The 17,336-nt window shown below is 42.2% G+C and overlaps 1 protein-coding gene across 11 annotated transcripts in view; it reads right to left on the reverse strand.

The window, feature by feature from the left end:
* The window catches only part of PPFIA2 (PTPRF interacting protein alpha 2), a 298,064-nt gene that overhangs the window by 114,560 nt on the left and 166,168 nt on the right, over nt 1–17,336 (reverse strand). For all 11 annotated transcript variants that reach the window (XM_082240942.1, XM_082240945.1, XM_082240943.1 and 8 more), the window contains 2 exons: nt 9,185–9,286; nt 957–1,121 (listed from right to left, as the gene is read on the reverse strand). In XM_082240942.1, the coding sequence (XP_082097068.1) occupies nt 957–1,121; nt 9,185–9,286 (267 nt within the window). The remainder of the gene's footprint in view (nt 1–956; nt 1,122–9,184; nt 9,287–17,336) is intronic.

Here is a 17,336-nt window from a genome sequence, read left to right on the forward strand (position 1 = left end):
TTAGGAAACCACCAAGATTGTTGAACTTCTTTGGGGAAACCTTTCCCCAAAATAGTGACTTTAAGGTTTTGGAGCTGTTTCTGCTGCTTTTTCCATCGCATTGCCATATACTGTAACTGGGTTTCCCCTAACATTTTGTCGATTTGGCAAAATTCCTCCAATGCCATTTTTACAGCAGAAAACCAGGATATATCAGGAATTTTCCTGACATATGGCAAGCCTAGGTACCCCTGTATTCATATTAAAATATTAACATTCTGCTGATCAGTTGCTTGGCAAGAGGAACAAGGATTGGGTTAAACCCCTCCTCTCTCACCTCCTTTCTTCCCATACAGTTGACTGATAGGTTTTTAAACTGTTTGAAATGACTGCACATTTTTGGATCAGGCAGTCACACCCACGTAACTTCCCACAAGAATTATGGGAACTGTGGTTTGTAAGGGGTACTGGGAATTATAAGTCTGTGAGTTGTAAACTGTAGTTCCCTGGGTCTTTAGGGGAAGCCATGACTGCTGAAGTAGTATAAACGTGCTTTAAATGTAGTGAGAATATTTAGTTCAACTTGGATGGGTAAATGCAGCTTGATAGCTTGATGCCTCCTTTGGGGACAGCATCAGAGATTTTCTCTCCGTCTCCCCTCCGCCATCTCTCTCTGTCTCTCTGGCCCTAAAAGGGAATATAAACAACTTACAGTATGCAACTAGCCTGAATGGACTGGGTTTGACTTCCTGGAAGGGCCCCATGGCCCTGCATAAGTCCCATGGAAATCACCACCACCATTCAGGGTGTGAGGCCTGGTGCCTCTGTCGTGACCTTGGAAGAATACAAAATGGCACCCTGGAAACACTATTATGTTACATATGCCAAGAGAATGAGGGAACTAGTCTAGTGTAGGCATCCATGACAAAGCTTAAGAAATATATGCTGAGTCAGTAAGCTGATTCCCCGTACTTTACCTTCTCATCTAAAGCCTTGTGGTGTTCAAACAACGATTTCAGTGCTTTCAGAACCTCGACTTCACTGGAGACTCCGGAGGGGGACTGTGCTTGCCGTTTCACCACTGTCATTCTCAGCGACCTTTCATGTCTTGAAACAAGGCACTCCAAATGTTCCAGTAACAGCTATTGGATTCAATATATATATATATAAAAAAAGAAAGTTAGCTCATTTTCACCTGAAGGTCACTGGCACCATAATTCTAGTTCAAAATGATAATGACACAGGCAGGTTTCACCATACTTGAAGGTTTATGGTGACTCAGTCTGGCAGTTTTCCATGATATTATTGCAGAGAACGTAAAGGGGAATAAAGTATAAATGTGATTAATATCTACTGAACTCTCATGCAAATTTTCCAAGATGGCAAATTGTTCCACTTACCATTGTTGTGTCCAAACTAAGATGTTTTAGGACACTGAAATATTGTTAAATGGAACTACTGAAACCATCATATTAAAGAAACAAATCACAGTGCAGTACGTAACCAATGCTGAAATTAGCTGCACAATTGCATTTTGAAACCTGAACAGATATGCAAAAAACAAACGTTTTTCATTAACATTTTGAATTTCTGTATTTGATCAAAAAGGGTTGTATCCAGTGCCAGCACTCATGTAACAAACTCCCTCTTGTAACCATTTGGAATGTATTTCCCACATTCATGGCTGCAGAAACAGACTTGAGGAGAGGTGAATAGAGAGAGGGCTTATTCACACCTTTTGCACTGCTCTTTCCAGGCCCAGGCCCATACTGAAAAGCTCCATGTCTGAGCGCTCTTTTTGTTGCCCTAGAGCTTTCCCCGTGAAAACCCACTCTTTAAAGCTGAAGTGCAACAAACAGCAACTCAGGTTTTTCTTGCAGTTTGCTCCTATTGCTTCTCTCTGGCTTCCCAGTCTGCAGCTTTTCTTCCAGCTTCTAGCTCACCTCATGCAGTTCCCAACCCTGGCCATTTCTTTTTAACTACCGGTCAGTTGAGGGAGGGAGTCCACCCATTTTTCATCTGGCACAGACCCATTTCCTTTGTTTCCTTAATGGCCCATTACCTAGGCTATCACCTCACCAGGAAGCTAGCCTGGCTTATATTTTAACAGCTGCTGGATCCAGGGGTTAGAAGGGTCTCCGCAAACAGCCTACTCTCCCCCCTGCCCCACAACTCACAACACTACTTTAACATTGCCCCACTCATTTATGCTATTTTATAGCAAGCACAGCACATCATAGTGTTACGCTGAACTAGCTCCAAGAAGTGAATAATGGATCCTTTACTTTCCCCATACCACAATAAATAAACAAATAATAATTTCAGCTATAGATGCATACACCGAGGTCAAAATAAAGACTTTTCACTGCAGGGTTGTTATGTTGTAGAAAACAAAATGCTCCACTGGATAAATGAAAACATGGAGTCAAGGGATATTTTTTTTTGAAATCAAACCTTTATTAGGCATTATGCAAATAAAAACCATAAGAAGGAAAATAACATGTAAAAGCCTTGAAATATATATAAAAAGGCAGCAGTTGGCTACAGTCATATATATATATATACATATAAAATCAGTGGTTTTCCTTGTTAACCTGCTCCTTGGAGGACTGCAGCCAAAAACTCGGCTACCCCCGCCGTTACCCTTTGGTCAACGTCGGATAGGCAGAATCCCGCACATTCACCTTGCTGGGGTTCCAGACCACCCAAAAGAGGGGACAGCACGCGTTGACGGAGCGTACTGTACAATGGGCAATGAAAGAGAATATGCTCTACAGTGTCCGGGACATTCATAGAGCATCTGCAGAATCTCTTGTTTCTAGGGATGTTTTGATATCTTCCCCAGACAAATGCTGAGGGAAAGACATTCAACCGGGCCAGCATAAAAGCCCTACGTTGGGCTGGGATTATTAATTTAGTGACGTAATTGACTCTATCTAAGATATTTAAATCATAGAATATGGGGGAGCAAATTTTGTTTACAGCTGCCATAATATTTTGTCTCTCCACCTCCTTTAGTCTAGCTAGGATATTATGGAAAATATATTGCTCATTAGAATTATACAGGGGCTCCAGCTCGATGCCTAAAGATTCAATCTTTTTTTCGAGGTACTGATACCATCTTGATTTATAGGAGTCTTTGAGCAGATCAGCGAGCAGGCTTGATGGAGAGCAGCGAAAATGGCAGCGTAACCAGTACTTTATTGAGGTGGACCAGGCCCAGTATTCCATTGTGTGTATGCCTATTTCTGCACACATTGTTTCATATTTGATCGCAGCTGGGAGTCCAAGAATACGTCTCAGAAAGCTGGAGTGAATCTTATTTAAATCACTGTTATATGCTTGAATCCATAGCGGGATTCCATAGAATATCTGGGCTTGCACTTTTGTTTGAAAAATCTGATTGGCCGCAGGAATAAATTGATTACCTTTCTGATAATAAAAACGGGCAACTGCTGATGAGGTGCACTTTGCCTGTTTTATGGCATTTGTGCGATGACTTGCCCACCCTAGATTGCTCTGGAATAAGATTCCCAGATACCTATAGATTTTTACTTGTTGGATTTCTTGCCCTCTTATTTTCCATTTCTCTAGTTTCCAACCATTTGAGAAGACCAAAATTTTTGTCTTCTCGTAATTTATAGAGAGTTTATTACATTCGCAGTAAAGGGTCAGAGAAGATATAAGACGTTTCAGACCCAAGCTCGTTAATGATAGTAGGACTGCATCGTCTGCGTATAATAAGAGAGGAACTGGTTTCTGATTAAGTTTAGGGGCATGTGATTCTATTTTTTGAAGGTGATCTGGCAAGTCTGATAAGAATAAGTTAAATAGAAAGGGATATTTATGTCTGTCAACATTTTTGAGTGGCTTCACAATTCCTATCTCAGAACAATGCTGTAAGAATCGGAGTCAGAAATACGACTCAGCCCAGAGTCAGCTTCCGTGACTCAGCAAGGATCCAAACCTGAACCTCCCACTCCATTCACTTCCCCGCACTTCCCCTTGCATGTCTGTTCAAGCATTTAACAAATACATACAGGATTTAAGGCCTATGAAAGTGAGCAGCTCCTGACAGTTAAATGTTTGTGCCAGGGTGCATATTTATCTTAAGCAACTATAGAGTGTTTTTCTCTACTGGCATAATATATGCTGCTCCCTTACACCCCATTATGCCCAATATCAACAACCTCAGATATACAGATGACACAACATTGATTGCAGAAAGTGAGGAGGAATTAAAGAACCTCTTAATGAGAGTGAGAGAGGAGAAAGCAAAATATGGTCTGAAGCTCAACATCAAAAAAACTAAGATCATGGCCACTGGTCCCATCACCTCCTGGCAAACAGAAGGGGAAGAAATGGAGGCAGTGAGAGATTTTACTTTCTTGGGCTCCATGATCACTGCAGATGGTGACAGCAGCCACAAAATTAAAAGACGCCTGCTTCTTGGAGGGAAAGCAATGACAAACCTGGACAGCATCTTATAAAGCATAAACATCACCTTGCCAACAAAGGTCTGTATAGTTAAAGCTATGGTTTTCCCAGTAGCAATGTATGGAAGAGAGAGCTGGACCATAAAGAAGGATGATTGGCAAAGAATTGATGCTTTTGAATTGTGGTCCTGAAGGAGACTCTTGAGAGTCCCATGGACTGCAAGAAGATCAAACCTATCCATTCTGAAGGAAATCAGCCCTGAGTGCTCACTGGAAGGACAGATCCTGAAGCTGAGGCTCTAATACTTTGGCCACCTCATGAGAAGAGAAGACTCCCTGGAAAAGATTGAGGGCACAAGGAGAAAGGGACGACAGAGGATGAGATGGCTGGACAGTGTTCTTGAAGCTACCAACATGAGTTTGACCAAACTGCAGGAGGCAGTGGAAGACAGGAGTGCCTGGTGTGCTCTGGTCCATGGGGTCACAAAGAGTTGGACACGACTAAATGACTAAACAACAACAATTAATGCTGAACCTACAAAACAAAAAAAATTGCCTTAAAGAAGGATAATTACTTTGCTATTTTCTTTTTCAAAAGGTGTGTGTTGTGGAATCTAACTGGATATAAAGCAAATCTGAAACTACATTGTGGAAAAGGCATTCAAAATACACTATGTGGTGTTTTTGCAGATGTTACCCAGGGATGAGTGCTGATCTGAAGTCAGAACACTGCTCCCTATACAGTGGTACCTCACGTTAAGTACTTAATTCATTCCGGAGGTCCGTTTTTAACCTGAAACTGTTCTTAACCTGAAGCACCACTTTAGCTAATGGGGCCTCCTGCTGCCGCCATGCTGCCAGAGCACAATTTCTGTTCTCATCCTGAAGCAAAGTTCTTAACCCGAGGTACTATTTCTGGGTTAGTGGAGTCTGTAACCTGAAGCGTATGTAACCCAAGGTACCACTGTAAATATTATGTACCCTACAGTAAATGTCATAAAATTATAGACACCCAGGCTCACCAAATATCTACTTCTTCTTGTGTCATATATGACCCATTCTCTTTTGTATTTAACCTCTGGAGGTGACTTTTGTATTACAGTGTTCAAAGTTGGACTGCCAACTTGGCACTTGTGGACGTAATGGCATCCTTAACATCTCCCCCTGGCAGTGGCGGAGCTTCAAACTCTGGCGGGGGAGGGGGCGAGAGCAGGCGGGGGCGTGGCTGGCGTGTGTCCTGTGGGCGTGGTGTGCCACCCACAGGGGCATGGCATGCATCCTGGGGGTGTGGCGCCCAGCGGGGGGCGGGGGGGCGGGGTTTAGCCGTGATGGCACCCCACTGGGATCATGCTGCTGGGGCAGTGCACTCCCGCCACACCCCTGTTCCTCCACCAGTGCCCCCTGGCACCACAAAACCTCTCAGCTCCCCCACTCACTGCCCCTTTGGTCATGAGATGGTGGGGCGGGTTACCTTTTTCTCCCTCGATTCTCTTGCCCACGTCCTCTTTAATTTTTATGTGCTTTTCAAGGCTCAGATTAACTTTAATGGATTCTGACTTTCACTTAAGATTGCTTCAAACAGTGAAGTATGTTTTGTGCTTTCTCTGGGGGCTCATCCAAGGTAGGGAAGAGAGCAGTGCCCATAGATGGTGGAGTGCCCATGGCACTCTCTCAAAAATCCAAAAGTTCCCATTGGTATAATTAAAGTTGGCGGCTGCTGGTTTAGAACTTGTTTGACACCAGCCATCAGATAGATTGATGTCAGGGCTAGTTTAAGAGACTACCCCCCCCCCCCTCAACAGGAAAGCTGCCCCAAACAATTTTTTTGTATAATGTTTAACACTTTAAACCTTCTTGCCGTGTGTGTTGTGCTGAACACATATAGCATTTCTGTGTCAACAGTGCATATCTTTAGAAACAGTATGGGGATGCTGCATACATTTGCACTGCTACATGGGGTAAGAAACTTTTGCGTAAGGATTTTTCGGCAGCCATCACCTGGGAACTGTAATATTTAAATTAGACATCATGTTGAACAAAGGCAGCAAACAAGCAGCTATTATATCAGCGTGATGTTTCTTTGTGTATTCTTAATTCTAGTCTGTCTTTCTAGTCTTGCATAGGAAAAGGCAAGTTACATATATTTAGGGTTATTTACTGACATTTTATTATTTTTAAAATCTGAACCCGACTATTTTTATTTATTTAATTTATATTTGGCCCTTCATCCAAAGATCACAGGACAATTTGCAGTATAAAAACACAAAATACATAACAGCAGCAGCAAAACACAGCACCCGTCATAAACATTTAAGGCCATAGATTGTTTAATCAGCCCAAGGCTTGGGTCAACTTCAGCCAATCATTGTGGACAGTACTGAGTGAAATGGACCAATGGTCTGACTTGGTATAAACCAGCTTCCTAGCCCATCTTCCAGGTATGGAAGAATGGCTGTGACATATTTTACTTATACAGAAGGCTTCTGCCTTTAATTTGTAAGATGGCTGTAAGGTGGGATGATCTCCTTATTCAGTGAAATCATAAAGCACTACTTAAATTTTTAATTCTGCTTTTTTTTAAGACTGCCCATTAATAAAAGCACACAGTTATTCTTTTTCTTATTAATTGCACATTCATTTAGAGTTGAACCCCCCCTTTAAAAAGATGGTTCAGAAACATTTGTATTGTCAAAAGTGAGAGGGCAATGTAGTCATTTTCTTGCTATGTTTTCTTTAAAACAAATTATGTGCGGGTTCTGTTGTCTATTGGCAACCAATATGTCTATATTTGCATCTCTCTCACTGCAGAACATGGCATGGTATGTTTTGCTTTTTAATAGAATAGCAGGTTTTTTAATGGCTCTTTGGTAAGAACATATGGGAGTTTCCCATTATATATATTAACAATTTCTGGAGAAACTGGGCAAAACTCTGCTAGGACCTATAGATTGTATCCATTAAGGTTTTCCCCAGAGCAGATCCATTGAAATTAATGGTCCTAAGTTAATCATAGAGTTGGAAGAGACCCTGAGGATCATCAAGTCCAGGGGTCAGTAACCTTTTTCAGCTGTGGGTCGGTCCACCGTCCCTCAGGCCATGTGGTGGGATGGACTACATTTTTTTGGGCGGGGGATGAACAAATTCCTATGCTCCACAAATAACCCAGAGATGCATTTTAAATAAAAGCACATATTCTACTCATGTGAAAACACCAGGCAGGCCCCACAAATAACCAGACCTAACCAGAACATGGAGCATCATCAAGGGGGCTGGGTATTGAATGTCTGAATAAAACTGCTGCCAGAGACAGGATACATATCCAGGCGATGTTGAGGATCCATGAAGGCAGCAGTACTACACAATTGTTGTTGTTGTTGTTTAGTCAATTAGTTGTGTCCAACTCTTCGGACCAGAGCACACCAGGCACTCCTGTCTTCCACTGCCTCCCGCAGTTTGGTCAAACTCATGCTGGTAGCTTCAAGAACACTGTACAACCATCTCATCCTCTGTCGTCCCTTTCTCCTTGTGCCCTCAATCTTTTCCAGGGAGTCTTCTCTTCTCATGAGGTGGCCAAAGTATTGGAGTCTCAGCTTCAGGATCTGTCCTTCCAGTGAACACTCAGGGCTGATTTCCTTCAGAATGGATAGGTTTGATCTTCTTGCAGTCCATGGGACTCTCAAGAGTCTCCTCCAGCACCACAATTCAAAAGCATCAATTCTCCAGGCGATAAGCCTTCTTTGTGGTCCAGCTCTCACTTCCATACATCACAAATGGGAAAACCAGTAACGGGCTATTAGACAATACAGCTCTTAAATGAAGAAGCTGCCAAAGATATGCCTTTTCCTGTGGATCCCAACTTCTACAAAGTGGTACCTGCTTTACCAAATGCAACTTCTACCTAGTGGATGAAGGCATCAAAGATACTTTTCTTTCCATATATATATTTATCCATTCCCAAAGATCACTGTGAAACTGGTAGTACATGGGTTGGAAGAAACATCAAACACATGGCCAGGTTTCATCATGCTTATAACACTAACTAATTCCGTATATAAGCTAGTTCAGTATAAACACTGATCAGAAAGGCATGGAGATAGGAATTCTGTAAGGAAGACTCCTCTACTCATCATACATTGGCACTCTTTGGTATATCACTGCTCTGAAAAGTCAGAACTGCTCAAAAATTATCCCAGGAATGTTCACCAGTCCACACACTGTTAGAATGATGCTTCATATTCCAGTAACACCATTGACCATGAAAAGGTTTTGGGAATCAACTGATTAGAAGCCAAAATTTCCCTGTCAATCTTTTTGGTGCTAGCCACTGTTCAATTTCACACTTTGATCAAAAGCCAGACGGGGAGAAATCCAGAAAGTTAATAAATGCTAAATGAACCCAAATCTGATCGGTGAATGTCTACTTTTAAATTACTCCCCAAAGAGCAGGTGGAAAATAGAACTCAAGATATGAATTTCCAAACAAACCACTTGAACTATCAAAAGGCTATTACAGAAAAATGACATTGATGAACCAGTGGCTCTGCAGATGTTGTTGGATTCTAACTTCCATTAGCTGCAGCCAGCATGTCAATAGTCAGGCATGATGGGAGTTCTGGTCCATCAACATCTGGAGAACTACAGATTCCCCCACCCAGGCACAGAATGTATTTTCACAATTCTCATAGAATTTTATAAGATAAAAAGCAGTGCTAAAATTATCTGATACATTCTTATGCAAAACACACATAACTGATTGTTTTTATACTTACTCTTGTGTTATTCCTTTCAGCTTTCAGTTCAGAAATTTCTTCTTCTTTTTCCAGTAGTTGTTCCCTGCATGCATTTAGCTCTTTTGTAAGTGCAGCAAATTCCTGCAAAGATGGAGAAAATATGCAAGAGGAAAACATTTAGCATGAAAATATTGCATTGCTTTAATCTCCAATTTCAGAAAATCTAACAGAACTAAAGCTTGGGTGCTGGAAAATTTCTGAGAACCTTTGAAAACAATGGGAATGAAATGCCTCTCTCAGATTAATATGAGGGGCCTATGCCCTGCTTTGAAAAGTACCCAAAGTCTAGAGCCATATTCCACTGAACAGTAAAATTTGCTGTCAGGTGTCAATATAAGGTTCACATAATGTATTTTAAAATTCTTGTAACAGAAGCCACCAGTATTATATTTTAGAGCAAAACTGTGTGTTTCCTTAGCACTCATATGTCCCCAAACCTATGTTTTCTGAGGTAACATAAATGTGTGGCTGAGTCCAGGGCATTTGTATGGGTTAACTGACATGCCTTTCCATCATCTGCCCACTATTCTGCAAATGCCCCCACCCCTCATTCTGGCTTAGTTCTGATCTTGGAGATCAAGTGAATAAACACTGGATCAAAACTGATCAGGAGGAAGCAATTTGCCGCAGAGAATTGCTGGCGGGAGAGGAGAGCCGAACACTTTCCTTGCAACTATATCCTTCCATCTCTTAATTAGCATTATAAGGTAAACCTTTGATGAAAGTGTTTTCTGTTCAACACAGTGACATTATATATACCCGTGGCATAGTAAAACACACATAGTATTATTGATCAGTCCCACAGAAGCTCACCTCCTATGCCTTTCAAAGCCAGTGAGGCTACTATAGGTATTGACTGCTACAAATCACTCACCTGGCAGGATGGAACTTGTGGGATATGCTTAATATTTTATATCCACCAGCCAGAGCCCAGTGCAAAATGGTAGTCAGGTGGGAAGATATATGCTAAGAATTAAAAAAAAACATGGTGCCTCTGAACTCATGCCCAGCCTAGGAATTTGTGAATGAAGCTTACAATTCCTTTCACACAAGAATCCACTACTGGTTTTCCTGCCAACCTTCTTTTTCAGCAAGCTATGTAACTTAGGAATGGGGGGATCTTTAGTTGTTGCTATTAGGCAACTAGGAGTCAGATACCCTTGACAATCTATTGCAGGCATTGGCAACCTTCAGCCCTCCAGATGCTTTGGACTACAATTCCAATCATCCCTGACCACTGGTCCTGTTAGCTAGGGATCATGGGAGTTGTAGTCCAAAACATCTGGAGGGCCGAAGGTTGCCTATGCCTGATAATACCCTCAATGTCTCAAAGGATGCACACAATAATCTGAAGCATATATGTCACTTCGTAGAGTGGTTTTCCAATCCATTATGTTATTGTATTCTAAAGACTCTTCTGAAATAATTATACCTTAATAATATAATTCACTTAGTTTAATTAAACCACGGTGAAGCAGATCAGTACAGTACAGAGAGAATATTAAAAGCTTAAGCAGGAGTGGATTCTGCAGGGGAGTGTGTCTGAGGTTTTTATAAGGTTAGGCAGTAAATTACAGATTTGATGATTTATAGTTTTTGCAGAGGTTAATCATTCATCACTCTGATGCAGTAACTGTTTAAACTAAAATATCTGGATTTCAGCCAGCTTCATCTCATCGAGGAACTAAAATTGGTGTTTTGACTTAGCTGCTTTTAGTTGATGACTTGTTCATTCATTATTAGAAAGGAACACAAAACCGCTTACCATTTCGTCAGCGGCAGCAGTTGCAGCCTGGCATAGCTATGGACAAACTGGGAGGGGGGATTCTTTCCCATGGGGCCAGCTGGTGTTGTCACCAGCCTCAGCTGGCCATTGGTAAATGGACAACCTTGCTATGGAGTTACTTGGTCACTATATTTGGGACCAGGGAAGAACTGGGCCTATCGGGCAACTGTCACAACTTGCTGACAGAAAAAGGCATTGAGTCAGATCCTTAGCCTAAACAGAGGGAAGGAGTCTTACACACTACTTCTTGATCAAATATCAGGGTACCCAGTTAAAGAGGTCCAGGGGGAAGGATTCCATCTGAATGCCCGGATGGGGGCAGTGGCAGAGATAGCCTCTCGGGCACCTGGAGTGGACATGCTGTCTAATTACTTTTCTAAGTTAACATCTGCAGTGACATTCACACACGTATATCCATCGGAAAGCAAAGGCTTGTCTTCAAAACTATTGTTTTAATTGTATGCAAATCTATATGGATTTAATCAATTGCTGTACTTAATCAATTAAAACTAACTTGATTTTATTGGAATAAAAGCCCAAATTAACACATGCATTGCTCGCTAAATTCACATTATTTAGACATCTCAGTATTGCTGACACCAGATCCCTCACCCCCCACAAACCAGTAAATTTATTTTGGTGTTAGGAGTAAAAAGTATCAGCTTAAATTTTCTTTTTACCTGCACCTAGGCAGGTGGCACTGTGGGTTAAACCACAGAGCCTAGGGCTTGCCAGTCAGAAGGTCAGTGGTTCGAATCCCTGCGATGGGGTGAGCTCCCGTTGATCGGTCCCAGCTCCTGCCAACCTAGCAGTTTGAAAGCACATCAAAGTGCAAGTAGATAAATAGCTTTCGCTCCGGTGGGAAGGTAAACGGTGTTTCTGTGCGCTGCTCTGGTTCACCAGAAGCGGCTTAGTCATGCTGCCCACATGACCCGGAAGCAGTACGCCGGCTCCCTCGGCCAATAAAGCGAGATGAGCGCCGCAACCCCAGAGTCGTCAGTGACTGGGCCTAATGGTCAGGGGTCCCTTTACCCTTTACCTAGGCTGCACCTAGCTATCCAAAGTTTTGGCTTCTCTGTCTTGAAAGGAAACAGACAAAGATCTTCTGCCGGGGGTATAATAACAGACACCCCCCCACCCGAGATTGTCTCACAGGAAAATTAAGCTTTTCTTTCTGCTTTAAAAATGAGATTATTTCCATCATGCTTGGCTCCTGAGGGATGAGTTAATAATGGGGTAAGACAGCAGTTTTGAATTCATGCTTGACAAAAGCACAGGTAAATGCCATTTGTTGACACAAAAGTTATTTTAAAGTTGGATGTGTAGCTTGGCTCTTAGGCACTGTCGGATAGCAAAGTCTCTAAGAATACGTTGCCCCACGTTAAAGCACAGGGATGCATGCTTTTGTTCTATGCAGTTACATAAAAGCTTGTGATGATAATGACCTCTGCTCTGCATTTGCCTCATAGATGCACAGAAACCAAAGGGATACTGTCATCTAGAATTATTGTTTGCAGCAGAAATGTTGCATGGTCAGTCATAGTTTGGGAGGCCTCAAGGTAGAAACTGCTGCATAACTAATACAGATTGACAGATCAAACTGCACTCTTAAAGTTTACAAGGCAACTGTGGGGTTACCACACCAATTAAAAAGTGAAGCACGGAAATTACTCAGCAGATAATCTCACTTTTTAATCCTGAAATTTGAAGGACTAAACATGTTGCTCCACATAATGTTTAATTTTTTTATAACCCACTTTTGGAAAGGGGGCTTCAATAATTAAAAAAAAAAAAATAGAATTGCCAGAAGATTATGGGGAAAGACTAACTAGTTTTCTGATGCTACATGGTATTCCATGAACACAAACATTTATCAGGATAGTGTTCAGAAACAAGCCACAAATATCTATGGCTCTTGACACAGAAGTCTGAAAAAACACATGCTTGGGGAGGGAGATACCAGCTGCTGTGCCCACTTCTGACCTCCATGTCCTCATCTGCTCTCTGCGCACAGAATTTATGGGTTGGATCCAGATTTAGGCCACATTCACACCATACATTTAAAGCACTATGAGACCACTGTCATGGTTTTCCCCATGTAGGGTGCTGAGAGTTGTTGAGATGCCACTATTCCCTTCCCAGAGCTTTCTGTGAAGAGGGCTTGATTGTTAAAACTATGCTGCGAATTATAGCTCTGTGACAGGAATAGAAGTCTCCCTACAACTCTTAGCACCCTTGACAAACAGCTCCTAGGATCCTTTGGGGGGCAAGTCATGACTGTTTATAGATGTATAATAGTCAGGGCCAGATTTAGGTTTGATGAGGCCCTAAGCTACTGAAGGTAATGGGGCCCTTTATATGTCCAGCTGTCCTTTGTCAACAACAAATTGTCACTGTTTTTTGTGTTGAATATATGCTATATGGTAATTGATGGACCTACAGTAATAGGTATCTAAAGCCATTTGCACATAACAAAATATGTATTTTATCAAAGTAATTGTTGAACTGAAATACAATTTTAGGGAGCAGGCTAGCAGATGGGGCCCATTACTTACATCACAGGAGCCTACGCAACACAAAACACTGTTGCTGTATGTAGATTTTATTTAATTTGTTTTTTATCTTATATTTTGGAAATGTAGATCCAGTTTTTTCCCTTTGATTTTTTTGGGGGCTCCCCCCAAAAAAGGAGAGTCATACAAATTTCACACAGAAGCATTTTATTGTATTTATTTCAACTCGCCTGTGGAAACAACTCAGAGGCCACAAAGAAGGAAGGATAACAAGAGGAAGATTTAAAGAAGGAACTATTGGAAACTCAAGGCAGTAGAAACATAAGATGATTAGAACCCCACTGAACTTGAAGCATGGGAAGCCCCAACAAAAATTTATAATTTGGCAGAATATTTGGACTATATGATATGTATTTGTATAATTTGGAATACTTAATGTGATTTGACTGGATTGTTAAAATGGAAAATTTAATAAAAATTATTTAAAAAATTAATAAATTGGGGGGGGGGCTCCCAAGAGAGTGGGGCACCTTCTACATATTCTCATTGTAAATGGTTTCAGACAAGGTGAAAAGGTGCTGACAGTGATCCTCACTCTTCTTTCCCAGCCAATAAACTTCCTCTGAACAAGAGAAACGTTTACCGCATGCACAAATTCTTTTGCCAAATAAAAATTCATATTTCATGTGCAGTAAAAGAAGGCGGTCTTTTTGAGGGGAGAGGGAAAGAAAAAGCACCCTGGCACAGAAATATTGTTGCTTTGTGTTCAGCTCGGTTAGGTCTTTCTGCAAATACGATCTTTTTTGATCCACAGACTTAGAATTGTTTTAGATAAATCCTGCCTGAGAACAGAGATTTGCGTTCCAAACATTTGCCTTCAAAATAATTAGGCTACTGGTTTCATTGACCCATCAAGCTGAGGTGTGGACAGCTGTGAACTTGAGGAGAGAGAAACTCAGTATGAAAATCGTATGGCACCCTTAATGGGAACAGATCTGTTAATTAAGCCTGTGATGAGGCTGACACCTCAAGAGAAGGTGTCCCTACAATGTCATCAGTGATCACGTCTGCCATATTGAGACATAATCATCTGCTGGAGTGAACAGCTTTCTCTAGAAAGGAGATGGGAGTCTGATAACAGGAGCAATCATGAGTTTTTATGCAATAATTTTACAAAGTTTGCAATGGTTTAAAAATGCAGTGGCGTGGTTCATATGACACAGAAAGCCCTACTATGGTTTACTGGAACTGCACAAACATATGGGCTTCCAAGGAGGAGCTTGAATCTGGCTTGCTCCTTTCTGCTCCCAAGCCATGCTTACCTAAGCCAATGGCTGTTGAACATGCCATCCAAATCCTGTCTTGTGGGTTTGTCTAGAATTTCCCCATCAGCCTGAATACATTTTAGAAACAATGCACAATCATATTTCTCAGTTGGCTTGACTAATATTTCAGCCATGCACACAGTCCTTCCTTTTGTGCCTTAGGATGTTCCACATTTATTTAACACAGATCTATTTTTCTATATTTGATTGTCATGCCACGTTCCATACAACCCAGATGTTGCACATTATGAAAGCCTTTTCAATTAATATGCAACATCTAGTGTAACATGCTTTCTACTTTGCACTCTCAGAGTGGTAGAAATTTAATATTTGTTCTACCAACATAATGTCCAAATGCCAGTACTGTAAGCTGACCTATTTTATATAGAATGCTTACACAATGGCAAGCAATTTTAACACACAACTTAGGATACTGCACTTCAATGGGAATTTTGTAAACAGCAGGAGAAAGTCTCATTTTAGTAGATTTTCGTGCTTTACTGTTGTTATTGTTCATCTTGAAAAGGACATTGGGCAAGGCAATTGTTTCAAAATGCATACAGATGTATGTATTAAAAATGTATTCTGACAACACAATTTCGTTTTACGAACAACAAACAAATGGGTCTCATTCAAGATTTTCCCAGCTGACATGGGGGAAGAGGAAGTGTTTGTGGCTACACAATGGCTCAAATCCAGAGAACAAGAGACTCAGTAGGAAACTGCATGCCTGCTGCTTTGATCATAGATCACCTTCACCCAAACCTAGCTGATGATCAGCACTGCCAACCTCAATCATCTCTTATATATAGCGGGGGGAAGAGGATCTTAAATTCCCACATAGCCTGAAAATTGACATGATTGGAAAAGAAACCATGCACCATTCTTTCATGTTGCCAGTAGGTAAATGGGAACAAATGCTGTCACAAGGACCTGCCTAAAAATCCTTATGATACCAATTTTGGTATCCTCTCTCTGCAGGTCATTATCAGTTTCATCACTGACCCAAGAGGTGTTTCACAACTCATTTAAAATCATCATAATCACAGAAAAACCTGTGGATACACCCATCCTCCTATATACATAAACATGCAAGGCTATCAACCTGTGTCCACCACTGAAGGATCTGTCGTGCCGCATCACAATCCTGTATTTGTATGAGGTCAGGGTGGGGCAGGGGAGCAAAAGTGAAGGCAGGCTGCACAGCAGCCGTCAAAAGAGAGTGAGAAGGGAGGGGCCCTGGCAGGGGAAAAGAGTGGTGGTTTAAAACAACAGCAGAAGTTTGAGTAAAGCAGGGGTGGAGGAAACTGAGAGGAAAATGGTGGTTTTTAACAACAGCAGAGCTTTGAGTAAAGCATATGGAGGGCCGCAGAGGGAAACTGTGGCATTAAACAGCAGCAGAGGTGAAAAGGGTGCTTAGTGGTTGCAACGTGTGGGAGGAAAAAGGCACAGCAGGTCACTAGCAGCCGTGAAGGGGAATAACAAACTTAGTAGCTGCATGGGATGGGAAGGGAAGGGAGTATCTGCTCACCTGGGACTCTGGGTGGCTGGCTGTTGCAACATGGCACAGAAGTGGTAGGTTGAGGGAGGCTGCTATCTTCCAGGCATGGCCAGGGAAAGGGATAGCTGGCACTACCCACCTCTGGCCAAGTCAGACACTCAAGTAAGGGTGGGCAGTGCCCGCTGCAATCTCAGCCCAGCCTATTTAAGGGGTTGTCCAGGTGTCAGCTGCCCTCTTGGCCAATCATCATGGGATTTTTCCATCCACCCAGTCTTTAGGGGCCCACTGGGGTGGGGAGGGGGGGGAAGTGGGCACGTTGCCTATGGACCTTGCTGTGGTTAATTCAGTCGCCATATTCAGGGCTCCCTCTCTCCTGTAAGCAAATGGGCTGGCTTGTAGGTTTTCACCTACCTCGTAGCAACCATCACAATTTGGGCAGATAAGGCATTGGGCTGCATCCTTAGTCACCCTGTTAGAGGGGTGACTTTGTCCAGGAGTCTGCTAAGGGACCAATGGGCCCATACGCCTCTCCCAACAGTGGCCTGTGTGGGACTGTGGCATCCAATCCATGTTGGAGGCTACTCCCCAGCAAAGGTTTGATCCCACCAGGTTCCCATCAGGTAGTAGGTGGGATACATGCCCAATGCCTTAGTCAAACCTCCTCTTTCCTGTAATCAATAAAGTTGTGGCCTAATTCAACCCAATACCAGTCTCCTGTGTCATTCTTGTGGCCTTCCCTTCACCTGCCATGGCCATTATGCATCTGTGCCTGCAAAACTCCAGGCAGTTAGTAAGGGGGAAATGGCGGAGGGGTTGGTGAGCAGGGTCAGGGGCATAGCCCCTAGTACCAGTGCTTCTTTCTGGGGGTACTCAAGGGTAGAAGAGAAGCATTGGTTAAAAGTGTGACGCTTACTGCAACAAATTTATCGTGAGCATTGGCATCTTATTTCTAAAAGAAAAGCACTGCCTAGTAGAAATAAAAGTCTAAAATCACTCTATATATGGT

This window comes from Podarcis vaucheri, assembly GCF_965113315.1.
Source record: "Podarcis vaucheri genome assembly, chromosome: 10".
In the NCBI taxonomy this organism is placed as follows: domain Eukaryota; kingdom Metazoa; phylum Chordata; class Lepidosauria; order Squamata; family Lacertidae; genus Podarcis; species Podarcis vaucheri.